The sequence below is a fragment of the Protopterus annectens genome, chromosome 1.part1 (assembly GCF_019279795.1).
Source record: "Protopterus annectens isolate FY-2018-M chromosome 1.part1, PAN1.0, whole genome shotgun sequence".
NCBI classification, from domain to species: domain Eukaryota; kingdom Metazoa; phylum Chordata; order Ceratodontiformes; family Protopteridae; genus Protopterus; species Protopterus annectens.
Genome location: NC_056726.1, coordinates 473,865,291 through 473,886,396, shown reverse-complemented (window position 1 = coordinate 473,886,396; position 21,106 = coordinate 473,865,291). Strand labels below are relative to the sequence as shown.

Here is a 21,106-nt window from a genome sequence, read left to right as displayed (position 1 = left end):
ACCGGCGGACTGTTCACTAGCTTAAAGTAAGCGTTGTCAGCAGTTTTGGACCTATGCCGTTTGTCTCTCTTTATCCTTACATTTTTTTTGGAAGATCGGTAGTCGGATGGCTTATCGAAGCCATTTCGGAATACGGAGAATGAGAGCGAAAGAATTTAGCGACAAAAATAGCACGACGACAAATAGTTTGGGCATTGAACAAGGCACAAAACCGACAGCGAGGAACGCTGCGGTCTGGGCCTAAACAGGTGACACAATAAGAATGAAAATCTCTGTGAGGTATTTGCTTTCCACAGGCAAGACAATTATTAACTTTTTCTGACATCGGTTAGAGCAAGAAAAAAGATCCCCAAAGGGTTACTTATCTTTTGGAAGACTTCAGGTCTGAAACTCAAAAAAACGAAAATTTCAGGAGGCGGCCAACCGGCACTTGTGAACTACTTCTACTTCGGACACTGCACGGCAAGAAAAGCTGATATAATGGAGTCGGTTGCATGTTTTATACCCCTGACGTCGTGGAAGAAGCGACAGCATCCGACGCAGAAATCCCAAGACTCTGGTAATCAGGCTGCCTGAGGGCTACCTGCAGGCAGACAACCCAAATGTGATGACTGCAACAGTGAAACATGAAGAACATCTGGGCTGTGCTACATCTACTATCTACACTACTTGAGGCAAAAAACACTACAGAATGTTTATCACAGCAGAAAAACAGCAGTGAACTACTAAATGAAAGTTTTAAACAGAAAAAGGAGCCAATGAAACTATAGAGAATGTTTTTAACTGCAAACAAATCAGTTATATGATACAATCCTTGGCAGGAAACCAGAACAAACAAACAGATGGTTAACAAATGGAGAAAACTTGCAGTTAATACCTTTCAGATAGTGAAACTAGCTAAAAAAGCTTTACAAACAGTGTGACAGTAGAAACCTTATTTATCGGGCCCTGTAAGGCAGACAGTTTTAGTACAACTGTGCAGATTAGATTATAGCAATAAAATACAGTAAAAAAGTGCTATAAATGGCTAAACTAAGCAATAAAGTACAGTTGTGTACACTTACCATAAATGTAGATGCTCGAGTGTATTCACTGTTGCAGTCATTACATTTGGGCAATCTGCTGGCAGGTTGCCCTCAGTCGGCCTGAATATCAAAGTCTTGGGTCCTGCGTCGGTTGCCGTCTCCTCTTCCACGACGTCAGGGGTATAAAACATGCAGCAGACGCCATTTTATTCAGTTTTTCTTGCCCCAGATGTCAGGTGCCCCCCAAATGGAGAGCAAAAAAAAAATATATATATATATATATATATATATATATATATATATATACACACACACACACACATTATATATATATATATATATATATATACAGATATATAGATATATATATATATATACAGATATATAGATATATATATATATATATATATATATATATATACACACACACACACACACACACACACACACACACACACACACACACACACATACATATAAACAGCAATATATATGTAAATGCACATTTAGCAACATAAACTTTACCTTCAACTAAAAGCAAATACACCACAAAGGCTTTAGAATATAGTGAAGGAAAGAGTAGTTCTAGAAAAAAGGGGGATGGCGGATGGGTAACCCAGACTGCAACAGTGAATACACTTGAACATCTACATTTATGGTAAGTGTACACAAAGTACAGTTTTGTACCTACCATAAATGTAGATGTCCGAACAGAATAGCATCTGCAGTCCTAACAAATGGGTTGTCCTGTCGTCAGGCAGCCCTTCGGTCGGCCGGATTCCAAAGTCTGGGTCTGGCCTCGGCTGGTGTCGCACTTCACCCGACGTCATCTCTGCTGGTCTTCGGGTATAAAGGCATCAGCCGACGCCATTTTCCTCAGTGTTTCTTGCCCCAGATGCCAGTTGCCCTCTTGGAAAACTAAATTTTGGGTAAATGCCAATGTTTCCAAAAAAAGGTAGGCAAACACAATAAATAAGCATGTATGTACATATATACAAACAAATACACCATAAGAGATCCCCCCCCCAGCTAGCTATTAGGAGGGTAAATACCCTAGGAATACCACAGAGGGAAGGAGGGTGGGTAATCCTGACTGCAGATGCTATCCTGTTCGGACATCTACATTTATGGTAGGTACAAAACTGTACTATGTCCTTCAAGGATGCATCTGCAGTCCTAACAAATGGGTAGAATACCATAGCCAAACTAGGGAGGAGGAAGAAGAATTATGGTGTAGTTAGGATCCCTTGCAATACAGCAGTGGCAAACCCTGCTCGGGATCTAGAGTATAGAGGTAAGTTATGATGCTTGGCAAATGTATGCACGGAGGTCCAAGTAGCCGCCTCAATAATGTCCTTGGTAGCCACTCCTCGTAAGAAAGCTGTGGTAGTGGCTGTAGCCCTTGTAGAGTGAGGTCTTATGTTCTGTGGAATTGGCTTTCCATGGTAGGAGTAACAGAATCTTATGCAATTTCCTATCCACTTGGAGATTGTCTGTTAGGAAATTGCTTTTCCTTCCCTTCCTGTTGCATAGGCTACTAGAAGCTGGTCAGTTTTTCTATTGCCCTTGGTTCTGTCCAGGTAGTAGCGCAACTGTCTATGTACATCCAAGGTATGCAGCAGTCTTTCCCCCCTGTTCTGTGGATTGGGAAAGAAGGTAGGTAGGTGGATTGCCTGGTTTAGAGACACTCTGGATACCACCTTAGGCATAAATGTAGGATTAGTTCTCATGGATACTCTATCTTGATGGAAGATTAGGAAGGGATGTACTGCCATTAAGGCCTGTAGTTCCGAAAGCCTTCTTGCTGAAGTAATTGCCAGTAGGAAAGCAGTTTTCCAGGATAGGTGTTGAAGATCTGCTGTTGCTGCTGGTTCAATGGAGGAGTGTCACTTTTTCTAGCACAAAGTTCAAGTCCCATGCTGGTAATGGTGGTTTCCTAGGAGGTTTTACATTCTTGATTCCTCTGAGGAACTGCCTGAGTAGAGGATGTGAAAAGACAGGGGGATCGAAGCTGTATTCTGCAGAAATAGCTGATGCATGTATCTTGATGGAGGAATAGGACAGGCCTGTATGGAGAAGCTCTGCCAAATACTCCAGGATGTTGGCAATATCTATCTTTGACACATCTTTTCCTCTTTCAGTGCTCCAAATGACAAACCTTTTCCATTTCCCTGCATAGTTCCTTCTTGTAGAAGGTCTGCGGGACTCCAGGATAATGTCTTTAACCCTTTGGGATAAATCTGGGTTAGTTGCTGTTATGTAATGTTCCAGGCAGTTAGTTGCAGAGTTTTTAGATTTGGATGCATGATGTTGTAGTCGTTCTGAGTTAACATCAAAGGCATCAGGGGTAGTGTCCACGTTCTCCCCCGAGACATGCTCCTCAGCAATGGATACCAGTGTTGTCTTGGCCAATTTGGAGCTATCAGAATTATCCTTGGACGCTCCTCTTTGATTTTCAGTAGTACCTTGTGCATCAAAGGAAGAGGTGGAAATGCATATGCTGTCAGGCCTTTCCAACTGAAGGATAGAGATTCCACCTTCCATGCAAGTGGGTGATATGTCCTTGTGCAGAATTTATTGAGCTGGTGATTGAGTGGGGATGCGAATAGGTCTATTTGTGGCATTCCCCATTTCTGTGTGATGGCCTTAAAGATGTCCGGGTGTAGCATCCATTCGTGAGCATCCGAGGTAGTTCTGCTTAACATGTCTGCTAGGATGTTTTCTTTTCCCGGTACAAATATTGCCTGTAACTGAATGTTGTAGCTCAGAGCCATATTCCATAGGTCCAGAGTCATTCGGCATAGGGGGTATGAATGAGTGCCTCCCTGTTTGTTGATGTACCACATGACTGTGGTGTTGTCTGTCCTTATCATCAAATGGCCTTCTTTGAGGAATGGTCTGAAATTCTGGATTGCTAGTTTTACTGCCAGCATTTCTTTTTGATTTATGTGCAGGTGCAGTTGATCTGGGGTCCATAATCCTTGTATGCATTTGTCTAGCATGTGGGCCCCCCAACCTAGGTCTGAGGCGTCGGTTGTGATGGTTTGGCTTGCTTGGAAGTTGTGGAAGGGCAAGCCTGGGTTTGACTGGCATGCTTGAGCCCACCATAGGAACTCTTGTTTCAGGCATGGGATTAGTGGTATTTCGGTTTCTAAGCTGTGCCTGTGTTGAGACCATAAATTCTTTAGGTACCACTGTAGTTTTCTTGTTAATGCCAAGAAGTAAAGAGGGAGTTGTTCTTGTTTTTCTGCAGTTAGGAATGCCATCTGTTTTACTGTGTCCAATTCTGCACCCAAGAATGTTCTTGTTTGGGATGGTATTAGTCTTGACTTTTTTAAATTGACTGTGTATCCCAGGGAATTGTAGTAAGCAAATGACTCTTTGTAAGTCTTTTGTCAGCTTGCTTTTGTTGTCCGCTTGTATCAGGCAGTCGTCCAGGTATGGATAAATTTGGATTCCCTGTAGCCTGCAATGAGCAATTACTGATGCCAGGCATTTTGTGAATACTCTGGGCGCAGTAGATAAGCCAAAGGGCAATGCTGAGAATTGATAATGCTCTGATCCTGCAAGAAATCTGAGGTATCTTCTGCAATTTGGTCGTATGGGGACGTGCAGGTATGCCTCCTTGAGATCTAGAGTTACCAGCCAACACTCCTTGCCCAGCATGGGAAGAAGTTGCTGTAGGGTCAGCATTTTGAATTTTGGAACAATGATGAATGTGTTTAAGGCGGACAGGTCGAGAATAGGTCTCCAACTTTTCTCTTTTCTTGGTACTAGGAAGAGTCTGGAGTAGAATCCTTTGCCCTGTTCTGTTGGTGGTACTCTTTCCACAGCTCTCATCTTTGTTAATTGAGCTATCTGTTTTAGAGCTTCTGTTTTCTGATTTGGAGGTAGGTTTGGCATTCCTCTTTTTACTGGTAAGGTGTGGAAATGAAACCTGTAGCCTTGGTCTATAGTCTGCAAAATCCACTTGTCTTTTGTGATATAGTCCCAATTTTTTGAAAATAAGGCTAACTTTCCGCCTAAGGGTGCTGCTATTTGTTCCCTGGTAGGCGGTGTCAGAGCCAAGTCACTGTGATTGTCCTGTTGCAGTGGCAGTGGTTGTGTCTGTGCCTCGCTGGTTATTGCCTTGCCACTGGCGTCCTCTGTAGGCACCTCCTCTGGATTGATTTCTGCCTCTGGAACGCCTATTTCTGCCTCTCTGAGACTTAGAGGAGTCTGGAAAGGACCAATTTTTGGAAGGCCAGTTCCTGCTAAACCTTGGGGGCTGAACCTGTAAGAAATCTTTAACTGTTTGTACAGATTTTGCCTTCTCTTCCATTTTCTTCATTACTTGCTGAGCAGGAGAACCAAATAGACTGGCCTTATCCATAGGAGCATCTAACAGCTTTGCTTTAACATGATCCGGCAAGACCTGTTCTTTCAACCATGCATGTCTTCTTATAACTGTGCCAGTCATGGCTGATCTAAATGAAGCCTCCAGTGCATCATAGCCACATTTTAAAGAATGGTTACTAACCTGCTGAATGTTATTCACCATTTCTAAAACATATTTCTTATCTAAGGAATCATCAGAGGACAGTTTCTTAGTTAACTGATCAAGCATAAACTCTTGGTATTGGATCATATGAAACTGACAGTTCAAAGCTCTAGCTGAGAGAGTAGCAGAGGTGTAAACTTTTTTACCCCATCTCTAAGGACCTGGATTCCCTTTCAGAAGGGAGAGGGTTTTGCTGAGGTCGGCTACTGCCTTAGGCCCCTGGGAGATAGTCTCAGGATCTGCAAGTGGGGCCTTGTATAGGTGGTGATGAGTGTCCGGTACCCTGTAAAACCTATCGGGTTTGGCAGGGGCTGGAGGTAAGGTATCAGGAGCAGTGCAAACATCATTAAATGCATCATCCACAACAGGCAGAACTGGAGGTATAGCTAAGGGCCTATGTTGCGGTAAGTGTAGAAAGGTCCTAAGCCTTTTTCTTGAATCTGAGAAATCTTGTCCCTGCCATTGGAATTGCTCTCTCATGGCATGTAAGGTTTCCCCAAAGGAAAATTCCTCTGGTGGAGAGGCAGAAGGAATAGATTCTTCAGCATCGGAATCTTCATAAGTAGAAAAGGAGCCTCTGGATGGTCTGTAATGTCTGAATCATCAGAAGAATCATCTGAGGACACTGGCTCTGGGGGCTCTGCTCTAGGTCTCTTTTCTGGAGGCTGAGAGGCCCTGTCTGGGTGAGATTGGGATCCCCTTATTAAAGAGATGAGATCCTCTGCCAGAGTAAGCATTTGAGAACTGGAACTGGGCCTGTGTGAGGGGGGCTTAACAGGCACTGATTTAGCAGTTTTGGCTGCTTTAGCCCTGGCAAAGGCCTTAATAGACATGGCTGCAGGAGGCCAAGCAGCACCACGTGCTGGGGTAGAGACATCCAAAGGGATGGTGTCCGATAAGTCTAGAGGGACCACATTAGTAGGCAAAACTTCAGAGGCCGATTCAACTAGGGTAGCAGGAGCCTCGGTAGTAGTCATGGATTCGGCTGAAGATTGACCCGTTTGCTCGGTTTCAGCCGAAACCGAGACACTCGCGGTTTGCTTAACCGCGGTTTCGGCCGAAACCACGGACCGCGAGTGTCGGTCTTTTTCTTTGCGTTTTTTAACAATTTGAGAAGTCGGAGGATCCGACGGCATAATGTACGCAAAATCTGAGCCGAAAAACTGTTCTGCAAACTCCGACCGACGCCTAAGCGTTCGTCGGCTGAAGGAAGCACAGGCTAAACAGGCTGCTACGTCGTGGTCTGGGCCTAAACAAGGTAAGCAGTAAGAGTGGAAATCTTTATGAGGTATTTGTTTCCCACAAGTTAAACAGTTATTTACTTTTTCTGACATCGGCTGAGGCAAGAAAGAGTCCCCAACGGGGTACTTAGCTTTAGAAGTCTTCAAGTAGTATTCGGTAGTAGTAATCTCTGGATCTGACCGACCGGCACTTGCGAACAGCTTCTGCTTGGCGCCACGGCAAGAAAGACTGAGGAAAATGGCGTCGGCTGATGCCTTTATACCCGAAGACCAGCAGAGATGACGTCGGGTGAAGTGCGACACCAGCCGAGGCCAGACCCAGACTTTGGAATCCGGCCGACCGAAGGGCTGCCTGACGACAGGACAACCCATTTGTTAGGACTGCAGATGCATCCTTGAAGGACATCTGTACTATGTTCTTTGTGTTTCACTGTTGCAGTCATTACATTTGGGTAGAATCCCAAAGCTATGGATGGGAGGATGGAACTAAATAGCATTAGGAGCAGCTATAAGGCCCTGCAGAACTGCAGTGGCAAAGCCTGCCCTGGACTTAGAGAAGTGAGGCAACTGATAATGCTTTGTAAAAGTATGAACAGAGCTCCAAGTAGCAGCTTCTAGAATGTCTTTGGTTGGAACTCCTCTGAGAAAAGCTGCTGGGGTAGAGGCAGCCCTGATGGAATGTGACCCGATTCCCTTGAGTACCGGTTTACCATGATGCAAGTAGCAGAAACGAATGAAGTGGGTGCTTTAGTCCCTTTTGGCTCTTGAGAAATTACCTCAAGGTCAGCTGTTTGAAATTTTTAAAAAGATATTTGCGTGAGTCGGGGACTCTGTAGTACCAGTCTGGTTTTCTGGGAGGAAGAGATAGGGTGTCAGGGGTCAAGCTGGATTCAAGGAAAACATCATCCACCACATCCAGGACTGGGGGGGGGGGATGGCCAAGGGACTGTGTTACGGAAGTCCTAGGAATTCCCCGAGTCTCTTTTTAGACTGAGGGTAGTCCTGACTCTCGCATTGGAAATGCTCCCTTAAAAGTATTCAGGGTTTCCCCAAAGGAAAAATCCTCTGGGGAGAGGCTGAAGGAATGGATTCCTCTGCATCAGAATCCTCATAAGTGGAGAGGGGCTGCATGTCTTCATAGTCAGATGCATCAGATTCATCAGACTCTTGTTCAGACAAAACTACTGGGGACAGATCTCTCTCTTTTTGAGGGGGGTAACTTGGTTTCCCCTGATCAGCATGATAAAGTCTTCTGCCATGTTAAGCATTTGAGACTGAGGCAAGGTAGCAAGCACCTGAGAGTGGGTAGTCAGTTTCTTGGGTGTGGTTCGACACCTGGGCCTTAGGAACTCTGTTGTTTTTGAAAGAGCGGTAGTCGTGAAAGAAGACATCGGTTTGTGTCGAGATTCGGTGGTGTGAAGGACTTCCTTGGAAGCCGGTGCCTGCGCAGCAGCTCCGGACCCATCCAAGACAGAGACGACCACAGAATCCTTAAACGAGGAAGAGTTCTGCGGCATAGCGGACTCCGAAAGGCTCTCGGTAGTGGCCTGCAAATCAACTAAAGTGGACACAATGGGCTGCAAAAGCGCCTCACTGTGTACCAGAGTACTGACGACTAGCTTAACAGAAGCATCGTCGGAAGGTTTGGACCTCTGCAGTCTCTGTCTTTATCTTTACATTTTTTCGGAAGATCTGCTGTCGTATGGCTTACCAAAGCCATATCGGAATTTGAAGACTGTAAATGAAAATATCTGGCTACAATCAGGGCCCAAAGATGGACAGTTCTGGCATTAAAACACAGAAGCGACAACAGGGGACGTCGTGGTCTGAGCCTAGACAAGTGACGCAGTAATTCTCGGTGTGATATTTGCTTTCCACGGGCGAGACAATTATTAACTTTTTCTGACATCGGTTAGTGCAAGAAAAAAGGATCCCCAACGGGGTACTTAGCTTTAGAAGACTTCAACTTCAATTCGGAAATGAAACTCAGGTAGCGGCCGACCAGCACTTGTGCGAACTGCTTCTGCTTTGGGCTCCATGGCAAGAAAGACTGATGTGATGGCATCGGCTGCCTTGCTTTATACCACTGATGACCTGACGTCAGTCCTCAAGTGACAGCAACCGATGCAAAAATATTAAGTCTCTGGTATTCGGGCAGGCCGAGGGCTACCCTGGCAGGGATTACCCAAATGTGATGACTGCAATAGTGAAACATGAAGAAAATTCTCAGACAGAAGCAGATTTATCAGGGAAGGAAGGCTTTTGGGTTTTAGAAGTCAGTAGGAAGCATTCTTACTTCTAGGGGGGTTGTCAAGGTTAGCAACACACAAAAGCAGATTTGGAGGAGCAGTTGCTCTGAAATTTGGGGATAGAAGAAACAAAAATATGTTAAAGGTCCTACATTACTTTACCCTGGTCTTGTACATTTTTAACAGTTCTGCAGCAGCAGTGCCAAAAAATTACTGGTTATCCAAGGAGAGTCTAAAAGTTAATCCTTAATATCATCAGGTACGGCTTAAAAGCATACACAGGAAAACATGACAGGACCAGATACAGCAGCATTAAAGGATACGTCAGCTGCATCATAACTACATTTAAGAGAGTAGCAAGCCACTTGATAAGTAGAGAGGAGCAAACGAGCAGCGGACTTGTTGCCAGGGTCAGGCAAGCCTGCCCCCCCCCCCCCCCCAATGCTGGGACAAGAGAGCCAAAACATACCTAGTCATATAGTTTATTGATAGTTTATTGCCCTGAAAGCCAGGGTTGTAAAGGTATGCACTTTTCACCCTAATCTCTCCTTAGTTCGACTGTCTATGTCAGCAAGAAGAAGTTTGGAAGAGGACAGAAGTTTAGAAAGTTTATCTGTAGAAACAGGTAGCACAGCTGGGTCTGAAAATGGACCCTTGCAGAGATACAGGAGGGCCTCAGGTAACTTACAAAAGAAGTCTGGCTTCTTACGGGCTGGAGGCTGGGGGTCAGGAGCTAAAGCAGCAGCTGTAAAAGTATCCAGTGAAGCAACAAGCAATACAGGAACAGCTGAAGGAGCAGATCATCTAGTTTTAGTACCTCATATCTCTTCTGAGTTTCTGACACTTGTAAACAATCCCACTTGAAGTGCTCTGTCATACAGACCACAGTATCCCCAAAGGAGAACATCTCAAAGGAAGACTCAGGGGAGAAGGAATTTGTGAAAAGGATACGGATACATCTACAGAATCTAAGCCTTGTGGAGGGAGTGGATGACCAAGGATTAGCAAGAACAGATAAACTCTGAGAAGGCTTTAAGGCCATAAGTACATTAAACAATGCATGGTTAAAGTCCTGCCACTCTTTATGGGGAACCTTAACAACAGATGGGGTCTTCTGTTTCTTTTTTTAATGGAATGTTAGCCTTGGCTAACCTAGGAGGTTCAGAGTCTTGCCTAGATTCTAAAGGAGTACCAGGTACCTCTTCATGGACTAAAACCTGAGGACCCCCCCCCCCCCAAGGCCCTTGGAAATAATCAGCCATTGTTCCCAGTCAACTCTTGTGGCACACATATGCACAGCTTCAGAGAACGTGCGAGAAGCCGGTTCCATGCCAGCCTCCGACTGGGTCATGGCAGAGGGAAATGAAGTCAACACAGAATGGTCCTCAGAGTCTTCAACCACCATCCAACCTAGAGAGACGTCCAGTGGTGGCTGGACAACAGATGAATCAGAGTAAGACTTTTAAGTCTTCTTTTTAAGAAGTGGCTGAATGTCAGGCTGGCTGGATACAGCCACGGCACCCTGAGTAAAAAGCTCAAGTCTTTGGTTCTTTAGACAGATGGACAAGGCTGCGAAGAGTTCTGGGAACAAATGCTTACTAAACAGTACACAGAGTATGGTTGTATATAATATCTGAACAGAACAGGCACTTCTCATATCTGTCTTTATGGGAAATCTGCCTCCCACACAGAAATTTCCTTTTCCAGGAAGACAGTACATGAACTCGTTATACAAACAGAGAGAAGGAACCCCAATGGGACACTTATCTGTAAATGGCTCGGTAAAACCAGCACAATAAAATGCGTCTTAAACCGAAGTTCAAATGTGTTCGGACTAACAGCAGAGTAGTTCTGAGGATTGATCATTAGTACATAAAATTTATGACATATCTCTGCACAGGGGGCATATGGCTGCTGTACATCACTTGGATGATGAAAAGGACTTGGTATGCAAACCGAACGTCAGGCTAGCCTTGGCAGGATATGCAAAAAGTACAGCTGTGTACACTTACCATAAATGTAGCTGTTCGAGTGCATTCACTGTTGCAGTCATCACACACGGGTTATCTGCCTGCAGGTTGCCCTCAATCGTCCCGAATACCAGAGTCTTAGTATTTCTGCGCCGGATGCTGTTGCTTCTTCCATGACGTCAGGTCGTCAGGGGTATAAAACAGGCAGCCGACGTCATTACATCAGTTTTCTTGTCCCAAAGGAGCCCCCAAACAGTGAGCTGGTATATAGTGGGGAACACCACCAGTAAAAAGTAAATATCAATGCCATTAGGAATGGCCATAGAGAGGAGAGGTAGAAAGATAGCGAAAGCCAGGGTGCTGGAGGGAGGGAAACTAGGACTGCAACAGTGAATACACTCCAACATCTACATTTATGGTAAGTGTACACAACTGTACTATGCTCTTCGTGTTTCACTGTTGTAGTCATCACACTTGGATTGATTCCCAAAGCTGTGGAAGGGTGGAGGCAGTCACGAAGTGTTAGGGCTGGCTAGTAGGCCTTGCAAGACTGCTGTAGCAAATCCAGCTCTGGATTTAGAAAAGATGGGCAAGTGGTAATGCTTGGTGAAGGTGTGTACAGAACTCCAGGTTGCAGCTTCCAGAATGTCCCTGGTAGGAACTCCCCTGAGAAATGCTGTAGAGGTGGACGTAGCCTAGTGGAATGTGGTCTGATCCCCTATGGGGTAGGTTTTCCATGGTGCTTGTAGCAGAAATGGATGCAGTGTACTATCCATTTGGAAATTGTTTGTTTTGAAATGGCCTTACCCTTTGCCCCTGTAGCAAAGCTGACTAGCAGCTTGTCAGATTTTCTGAAAGGCTTAGTCCTGTCAAGGTAGAACCTGAGCTGTCTGTGCACGTCCAAGGAGTGCAGGATCCTTTCTCTCTTTATTCTGGGGATTAGGGAAGAAGGTTGGCAAATGGATGGATTGGTTTAGAGCCACACTGGACACCACCTTAGGCATAAAGGACGGGTGAGCCCTGAGGGAAACCCTGTCAGCATGGAAAATAATGAAGGGTTCTACAGCCATCAGTGCTTGTAACTCAGACACTCTTCTTGTTGAAGTTATGGCTAAAAGCAAGGCCATTTTCCAAGAGAGGAATTTTAACTCTGCTGAGGCAGCAGGTTCAAAAGGGGGAAGCGTGAGTTTTTCCAGTAAGTCAAGGTCCCAGGCAGGGGTGGGTGCTCTCCTAGGGGACCTTAAGTTGTTAGCCCCTCTCAGGAATTGTTTGATGAGAGGGTGAGAAAATAGATGTGGCTCAGTATTATAATGAGCTGAGATGGCAGAGGCATGAATCTTAATGGAGGAGAAGGATAGGCCTCTGTGGAGTAGCTCTGCTAGGTAATCCAGGATTAGCGGTAAGGAGGGCACTACTGTGTGCTTCCCTTGAGACCGATTCCAGGAATAATATCTTTTCCACTTTTCAGCATAGCATTTCCTAGTACTAGGCCTTCTGGCTTCAGGAATTACGTCCAGCACCTGTTTGCTGAGGGTCACTGGTGGGGTATTCAAAGGATAATCCAGACTGCAAGGTTTAGGTTTTGCAATTGTGGATGCAAAATCTGTCCCTCCTGTTGAGACAGCTGGGTGGGAGTCTGGTGAAGGTGCCAGGGTGGCACTGTTGTCAGGCTGCGCATGAGTGGGTACCAGTGCTGGCATGGCCAGTCTGCAGCAATAAGAATTGCCCTTGGCCTGTCCTGTTTTATCTTGAGTAGCACTTTTGAGAGAAGGGGCAGAGGAAGGAAGGCATAAATTGAGAGGTTTTCCCATTGAAAGGATAGGGCATCCACCACCCTTACCCTGCTGTGAGGGTTCCTGGTGCAGTATTTGCTCAACTGGTGGTTCTCGCGGGAAGCAAAGAGGTCCACCTCCGGTGTCCCCTACCTCTGGATCAGAAGGTTGAAAGTGTTGGCCTCCAATTTCCACTCGTGTGGGTCTAGGAGTTTAAAGTAATCTGCCAGTGAATTTTGTTTGCCTGGAATTGAGCTTGTAGGTGCACCTGGTTGTTCAAGGCTGGTTCCACAGGGCCATGGCTAACCTGCACAGTAGGTAAGAATGGGCCCCCCCCCCCCCGCTTGTTTATGTACCACATAACTGTGGTGTTGTCTGTTTTTATAAGCAGTTGCCCTGGAAGGATTAGGTATTTGAAGGCTATCAGAGCATTCTGTACAGCTAGCATCTCTTTTTGATTGATGTGCAGGTGAATCTGGGCTAGGCTCCAGTGGCCCTGAATGCATTTGCCTGTCATGTGAGCCCCCCCATGCATAGTTTGATGCGTCTGTTGTCAGGGTTTGGGCGGCGAGGGGTTGAGTGAAAAGCAGTCCGTTCTTGTGGTTGCATGTTTCTGCCCGCCAAAGGAACTCTGTCCTTAGACAAGATATGATAGGAATGACTTTTTCCAGGTCCTGAGAATGTTGACACCAAATACTTTTTAACCACTGAAGTTTCCTCATATGCAGTCTTGCATATGGAATTAGAATACATGAGGCCATGAACCCTAGGGCATGAAGTACCTATCTTGCAGAAAGCTGGGTTCTGGTGGCCATTGTTTGAAGTGAATCAGGCAGTCGTCCAATTATGGGAACATTTGGATATTTCTTTGCCTGCAGTATGCAATGACTGGAGCCAGGCACTTTGTGAATATTCTGGGCACAGTTGATAAGCCAAAGGGAAGTGCAGAGAACTGATGGTGCATACAGCCTGCCCTGAAACTTAGATATTTCCTGATACTCCCCTATGGGGATGTGCAGGTAAGCTTCTTTTAAGTCTAGAGTGACTAACCAGGCATCCTTGACTAGCATAGGGAGAAGCTGTTGCAAGGTAAGTATCTTGAATTTTGGGATCACCAGAAAAAAGTGTTGAGAAGTGAAAGATCCAGGATTAGGTGCCAAGAGCCCTCTTTTTCTGGGCACCAGGAAAAGGCTGGAGTAGAAACCCCTGACCTTTTTGTTCTACTGGAACAGGCTGAATAGCTCTGATATTGAGCATAGAAGGAACTTGCTTTTGAGCCTCTGCCCACTGGTTTGGAGGAAGGTCTGGAAACCCTCTTGGGGTTGGCAGTGAATGGAAGTTGAATTTGAACCCCTGGGATACAATGTTTAGGGCCCAGTGCTCCTGAGTAATGGACATCCAGTTTTTTGCATGAAGGGCAAGTTTTCCTCCTAGGGGCACAAGTAATTGGGCAGGGCTGGGAAGGATGATTGCACAGTCATTGTGAAGTTTTTCCATAAGGGGGCGACTTACCACTCCCTGTTTTTGGGGTGGGGGCACACCACTGTTTAGATCTCTGCATAGCCTGAGACTGTAGTCTGGGTGGCCTGTTTCCCCTGGGTCTGGTCTGGGAAGGCCTGAAAGGGGCTGGAAAGGACCAGTTTTTAGAAGGCCAACACCTACTGAATCTAGGTGGCTGCACTTGTAAGAATTATTTGACAGTTTGCATAGATTAAGCTTTTTCTTCAATCTTTTTAAGAACTTCTTCTGCTTTGGTGCCAAACAAACAGTCCTTATTTAAAGGAGTGTCTAGTAATTTGGATTTGACATGATCTGGCAAGGTCTGTTCATTTGGCCAAGCTGTTCCGGGTGTTCCAGTTTTTAAGCTTTGGCTTAAAAGGGGTCGATGAATTAGCGTTCGCTTTTCTAAGCATTCGCTAATTTAATATAGACCCCATCTGGAGTAAGACTGGATTCCATAAAAACATCATCTACAACATCCAGGACAGGGGGTATAAGCTAGGGGGCTGTGCTGAGGCAACTCTAAAAATTCTATGAGTCTTTTTTTGGATTGAGGGTAGTCTTGGCATTCCCAGTGGAAATGCTCTTAAAGTATGCAAGGCTTCACCAAAAGAAAAATTCTCTGGAGGGGAGGCAGAGGGAATGGATTCCTCTGCATCTGAATCCTCATAGGCTGATAAGGGCATGCCCTGATAATCAGAAGGGTCAGAGTCATCGGACTCCTGGTCTGTAGAATCAGAAGGAAACTCAATTCTTTGTATCTTAGCAGGGGTAATAAGTTCTTCAGCCATTCTAAGCATTTGTTTTGAGGCATGGGAGCTTGAGCATGCACTTTGGTTGTCGGTTTTCTAGGCGTTGTGTGTACTCTGGGCCTAGGAAACTCAGTCGTTTTGGCCAAAAATGAAGTTGTTGGTTTGATTAGAACATTAGTAGGACAGAATCCACCCTCAGAAGCCGGTGCCTGCACAGCGGCTCTGGACCCATCCAAGGTAGAGACATCCACAGGTTCTACAGTTGAAGCATCTCGCGGCATACCGGACTCCGAACGGGTCTCACCAGAGTCCTGCGAATCCATAGAAGCGGGCATTAGATGCTGCAAATGTGCCTCAATGAGTACCGGTGGACTGGCGACTAGCTTAATGGAAGCATCGTTGGCAGTTTTGGACCTATGCGGTCTGTCTCTGTCTTTATCTTTATGTTTTTTCGCTAGTCGATTGGTTTTTCAAAGCCATTTCAGAATACGGAGAATGAGAGCAAAAGAATTTAGTGAGAAAGATAGCCCGACGATGAATGGTTCAGGCATTAAAGCACAAAACCGACAGCGAGGGACGTTGTGGTCTGGGCCTAAACAGCTGACGCAGTAAGAATGAAAATCTCTGTGAGGTATTTGCTTTCCACAGACAAGACAATTGTTAACTTTTTCTAACATTGGTTAGAGCAACAAAAAAGGATCCCCAACGGGGTACTTAGCTTTAGAAGACTTCAGGATTATAACTCAAAAATGAAAATTTCAGGTAGCGGCCAACCGGCACTTGCGAACTGCTTCTGCTTCGGGCTCCTACTCGGCAAGAAAGACTGATGTAATGGCGTCAGCTGCCTGTTTTATACCCCGGCAACCTGATGTCATGGAAGAAGAGACAGCATCAGACACAGAAATACTACGACTGGTATTCGGGCCGACTGAAGGCTACCTGCTGGCAGATAACGCAAGTGTGATGACTGCAACAGTGAAACACAAAGAACATTGTACTGAATACTGCAACAGTGATAAAGGACATCTACTTTATAAGAAGACTCAATACCCTGAATTCAACCCAGAGCCAGACCCACTAATCTATTCCTAAGGAAATTTGATGCTAACAAGACATGTTTAGCTTTTGGTTTCTTTTTGACAGGAAAAATGGGGCCAACAGTGTTATTAACAGCAATAGCAGCTTCCTCAGGGATGGACACAACATTCTGACAAAACAGGGAAGCCTTCCCTATTCACTCCCCCAGGACTTACAAAAAAGGCTCTCCCTTGCTCACTGAGGGGTGGTCCTCAACAGCTGCAGAGGACATGGCTAACCCCAAGTCCACAGTGGCTGTAGGTGTTATACCAGAGGGATCCAGGGTAAAAGATGAGTAGGCTGAGGTACAACTAATGGCCATAGCAGAGTCGCCCACTTGTGGCAGAGTCAAACTCCTAACCTGCTGTGCTGGCAAAGGCTTGCTTAACTTTTTCTTTGTATGGCTGGAAGAAGGGCTAACAGTAGGACTGACTGTCTGAACCACAGTCAAAACGAAAATGGTGCACTTCTCCCAGGGAAAACAATTTTAACTAGCTCTTTCTACGTAAGACTTTTTCACAAAAAAAAAAAATAGTAACAAAGCACTTGAAAAACACTCCGACAGCCCCAAAAAGTAAAATAAACACAAGCACTCCAAGAAAAAAAAAACGTTTTTCAATTACTTTAAACAACTTTCAAACAGACAAAAAAAGACTACTCGCCTTTAAAAGTATAGTACAGTACAGTGTCATGACAGTCCTTTAAAACCCAAACTCCTAGCTTTAAAATATCTTTCCAGAACAGAAAAAGGTTATAAAATAAACTATTTTTTTAAATGGAAGATTTTTTCCTCCAAAGGGAACTTATCTGCCCAGCAAAGATAAAGCCACTAAAACCTCAGAGGAGTGCACTTTTTAGTGGTAGAAAAGCTGTGAAGGGCTTGGCACCCAAACTTGTCTTTTCAGTCAACTCACCTTGAGTTGACCAATGGCTTGGGTGTGTGGAAGGTGTCCTGAAGGTTTGGAAGCTGGCCAGCCATTATATCCTATGCAATATGTAACCCATACACCAAAAGCTACTGCAGTAATGACCAACATAATGAACATATGTCAGTTCAAATGTAGCAGTGTGTTTTCCCACTGTATTACTACCAAATGTCCTAGACAAATCAACAGTAATCAATTTAATTTTGTCAGTGTCAAGAATCATGACTAACAAAAAAAAAAATTCTCTAAACCCACCAGTACCTACCATCAAATTCAGGCCAATACTTACGCTGGATAGCACGAAGGCGAGGAATGATAGTAGGACTATTGGTTGGACTGGAACTGCTATTGCTGTTCAGACTTCTTCTCTTGTCCAGATTCGGGGATGCCTGTACAGTTATTTTGTGCTGGAAATCTGACATTTAAAATAAAGGTGTGTGAAAACTGAAAATTGTGCATAAACAGCTTAAATGATTTGCACATTTTACCACTGAGAGTCATAAAGTACAGAAGTGGCACTACAACACAGTACTACAACCACTCTTACTTGGTATGTGGTTGCTGCTCTTCAAATTAAAACCTGACATTTTGTTGCTATGAAACGCCATCTTCTTTGCCTGTAAGAATACCTTTTACCAAACTAGAAGTATTCTACTACCATAAATCACTACTCAGTCATTTTAGCTTTTTAACTGAATATATTTTACTCCAAAACTGGATGGTCTTTCTGTACAAATGTAGTCTTGAACATCTTTTCAGAGGAGTAGTTCTTGTAGGGCAAATCAGACAAACAAAAGCAAGCAATTAAACAGGGTGATATTTAAGAGAATAATGTTTTTGCCACAAATAAAAAAGAGAAGTCTCATGACTTCAGAAGCACACACACAAAGATGGAACTTCTATCACAAACTTACAGCAGATAAAAATTTCTGCTAATCTCTTCCAACTAAAGACAGTAACTACCTGCTAGATCATGCCTAAATTAAACTGCTATTCTTTACTCTAAAACTGCAACCAATTAATACTGGCTTACCTCTACTATATAACTGGACCGCCTGTGTGGTTCTATCTGCAAGTACCAGATCCTCCTATGGTATTTCCTAGACCGTCAACAGATATAGATACTACCCTATCAAGATGGTCATTTCTATCATACTAAATGGCCCAAGAATATTTGAAATTTAACTGCCAAAATCAGATCTTCTCAATAATCACTCAAGATCTGTGGGCCTCCAAGTTGTACAGTAAATGTCAGGGCTAACTTCACCCTGATACAGAAAGTTTACATCCTCTCCTGGTGATGCCATCTGCTGAGCTTCCCCCCAGGCAAAGTTATATGCATCTACAGTCAGAGTTTAGAATCCCTGGGGCCATGAAAGTATACCAAGTACAGAATAATAAACAGCTCACTAAATATAGACCTCATGGAGGTTAAGGCACACATCCTTTGTATTTATTTACCAACTATCCGGACACCATAAAGTGTCAGAAGTGAAGGAAAAATTGAAGAATTGGACAAATATAATCAGAGAATGATGAAATATACTGACTTAGAAGAAAAGAGTTTACATGTTTTGAAATAAAATTTGCAGTGGAAAATGCTTCAAAATGCAATCACCAGGAATTCTTTCACTGCACAGAAATTTTGCACAAACATCTGGAAGCTTTGGATTAATAAAATTTATTTTGCTAGTCAATGTGATTGGTCAGACAGCGTCTAGGGGGAGAGTATGGGCATATAACCTAGGATGTTTAGTCCACATGCAACAGTGGTAGTAGAGACTGCACATAGGTTCATAGGAGGGTAATAGGCTATTGGCCCTAGGGCCTATATAAGCCTAGCCAAAAATGTATCCTGGCTTTCGCCACCCAAGAAAATTAATTTCATGTGCCCCTGTCGAACAGAGCCACAGAAGTGATCCCTGGGGTGAATTTCCTATCTCCCCATCCAATCATCAAGATTTTTCTTGAAGAGTGCTAATGAGGAGCTCTGTTTGACATAGATAGGTAGTCTGTTCCAGAGTATGGGAAGTCTCTGGGATAGGACTCTATCTCTCTAGCATGTTCTGTTTATTGTGGTGACGAGGTTTAGGTCCCTAGAGCGTGTAGCTCAGAGGGATTGGGATTTCTTTAAGTGGAGCATGTCCAACAGCTCTGGGTTTGACATAACTTTGTATGTTAGGCACAGATCGCCTCTGAGTAGGCGATATGCGACGGAGTAAAGCTGGAGTTTTCTGAGACGGCCTGCATAGGGCATCTGTTTGAGGCCAATAATCCTCTTTGTGAGGTATTTCTGTGGCCTTTCCAGTTGTTGTAGATGTCTTGTGAGGTACATACCAAAAGGAGCGTTGTACTCTATAATGGGTCTAATGAGTGATGAGTAGAGGGGAACAATGACCTCTTTTTCTGGATGAGAAACCTTTTGTGATGAGGTGAGCCACGGAGAAGGATTTCCTGACCACTGTGGCAATGCGATTATCAAAGGAGAGACTACTGTCCACCTGTGTCCCAAGGTCTCATCACATTCTCGGTGTTAAGCAGACTACGAGCTATGTGGTAGTTCATGGGTACAGAGCTTTTACCAAAGGGGATGACAATACACAGAGGCATCTACTTACAAGGAGTAGGTAGGCTCTCATGGATGTGGATAACAAGTCCTCACATTACCTCAATTCACTTTCAGTAAATGGAACCTGACAGGCACATGCAGGGAATACTACGGTTTACGGAAAAACCCTCTGATGGCTTGGTTAGTGGGCATGCTGCGTCAGCCCCCATGACCCAAAGAAAAGCATCCCCACTGTGACTTGACAGTCAACAGGAAGAGAAGACAATAGCACGATCACACAAAGGGAAAAAGAAAAGAAAGCATGCTCCATTTCTACACATCACTAGGGAAGAAACCTTAAAGGTACTTAATTCTCTTACTTTTCATGAAGAGAAGAAAGATACAACAGCACGCAAGAGAAGAATTCAGGCTATTATGAGCCAAGAAAGAGCATGCTATGTGTTACTTATTCTTTGCAATGACATAACATCATAAGGAGACTACAAATGATGTATGCCACTGAGTTAGAGATTACAAAGACTGTGAATTTGGCAAGTTGAATTAAATATTAATAATAAAGAATAGTGTCAGGTGCAACAAATGATTAAACAAGAGACAGGCTTTTAAGAGAAACAAACCAACTTTATAAAAAAGGGGTGGAGGTATGTTGATATGTGAAATTACCAGCATGCATTTACAAGTGTTAACTGGTGAAACGTGTGTGGAAAAGAAAACAATGGCCAAATAGAAAGTCAAAAAATTAGAACGATAGGAAGGAATGTGTTGCAAAACGATGGGCATGAAAAAAAGAGCACTGTTTTGGGAATGCAAAACAGAATAGAGAGAAATACTCATCAGATGAAACTTCAAGCCACATGTAATATGTGCAGACATAACCACAGTACAACGACATTCCCTGATTTTAATAATCGTGCAGGATGTGTGCTAAAGAAGGACATTCTGCAAAGAACAAATGGGAGACCATTTTTTTTTTAATTAATTTCCATGTATCCAAACAATAACGTGAAAAAAGGTTGTCTGTGGGTACTGATAAAATTATGACTTAACACAGTTAAATCCTTAAAGCCTATGAAGCACAAAGGCAAGAACTTGATGTCTGACTGCTGGAAGGAAGTGCTGAAAATTAAATATACTGAATTTAAATAATCCACAATTGCAGTTGTTCCATTTTGTCAGAAAATACTTATAAAACATTAGTGCTAGAAAATAGTGAAAAGACAACTTTATACTCGTTAGTAATGTGTCCTGGCCACCAGATGGAGCCATTACATCTAAAATTTACTCTACAAAACATTTTTAATTGCTGTATTGAATTAAAGTTAATTATTTTATTGTTTGTGATAGTTTCCTTCATGAAGTCATAACTTCAAAGTGTAAAAGCAAAGTGTGCAGCCAAAAAAAAAAAAAAAATTTTCATAAAAATCACAGAAGCATCTCACAATCTGTACAGAACCACACCAATATCTTTGATTCCCGGGGACCTCA

General features: G+C 43.9%; 1 protein-coding gene across 1 annotated transcript in view; it reads right to left on the bottom strand.

Moving 5' to 3' along the window:
- The window catches only part of MAP3K21 (mitogen-activated protein kinase kinase kinase 21), a gene marked incomplete in the record, with an annotated part of 557,669 nt that overhangs the window by 282,276 nt on the left and 254,287 nt on the right, over window positions 1-21,106 (bottom strand). Inside the window, 1 exon segment of the mRNA XM_044076148.1 lies at window positions 17,342-17,467. Within this exon segment, the coding sequence (XP_043932083.1) occupies window positions 17,342-17,467 (126 nt within the window).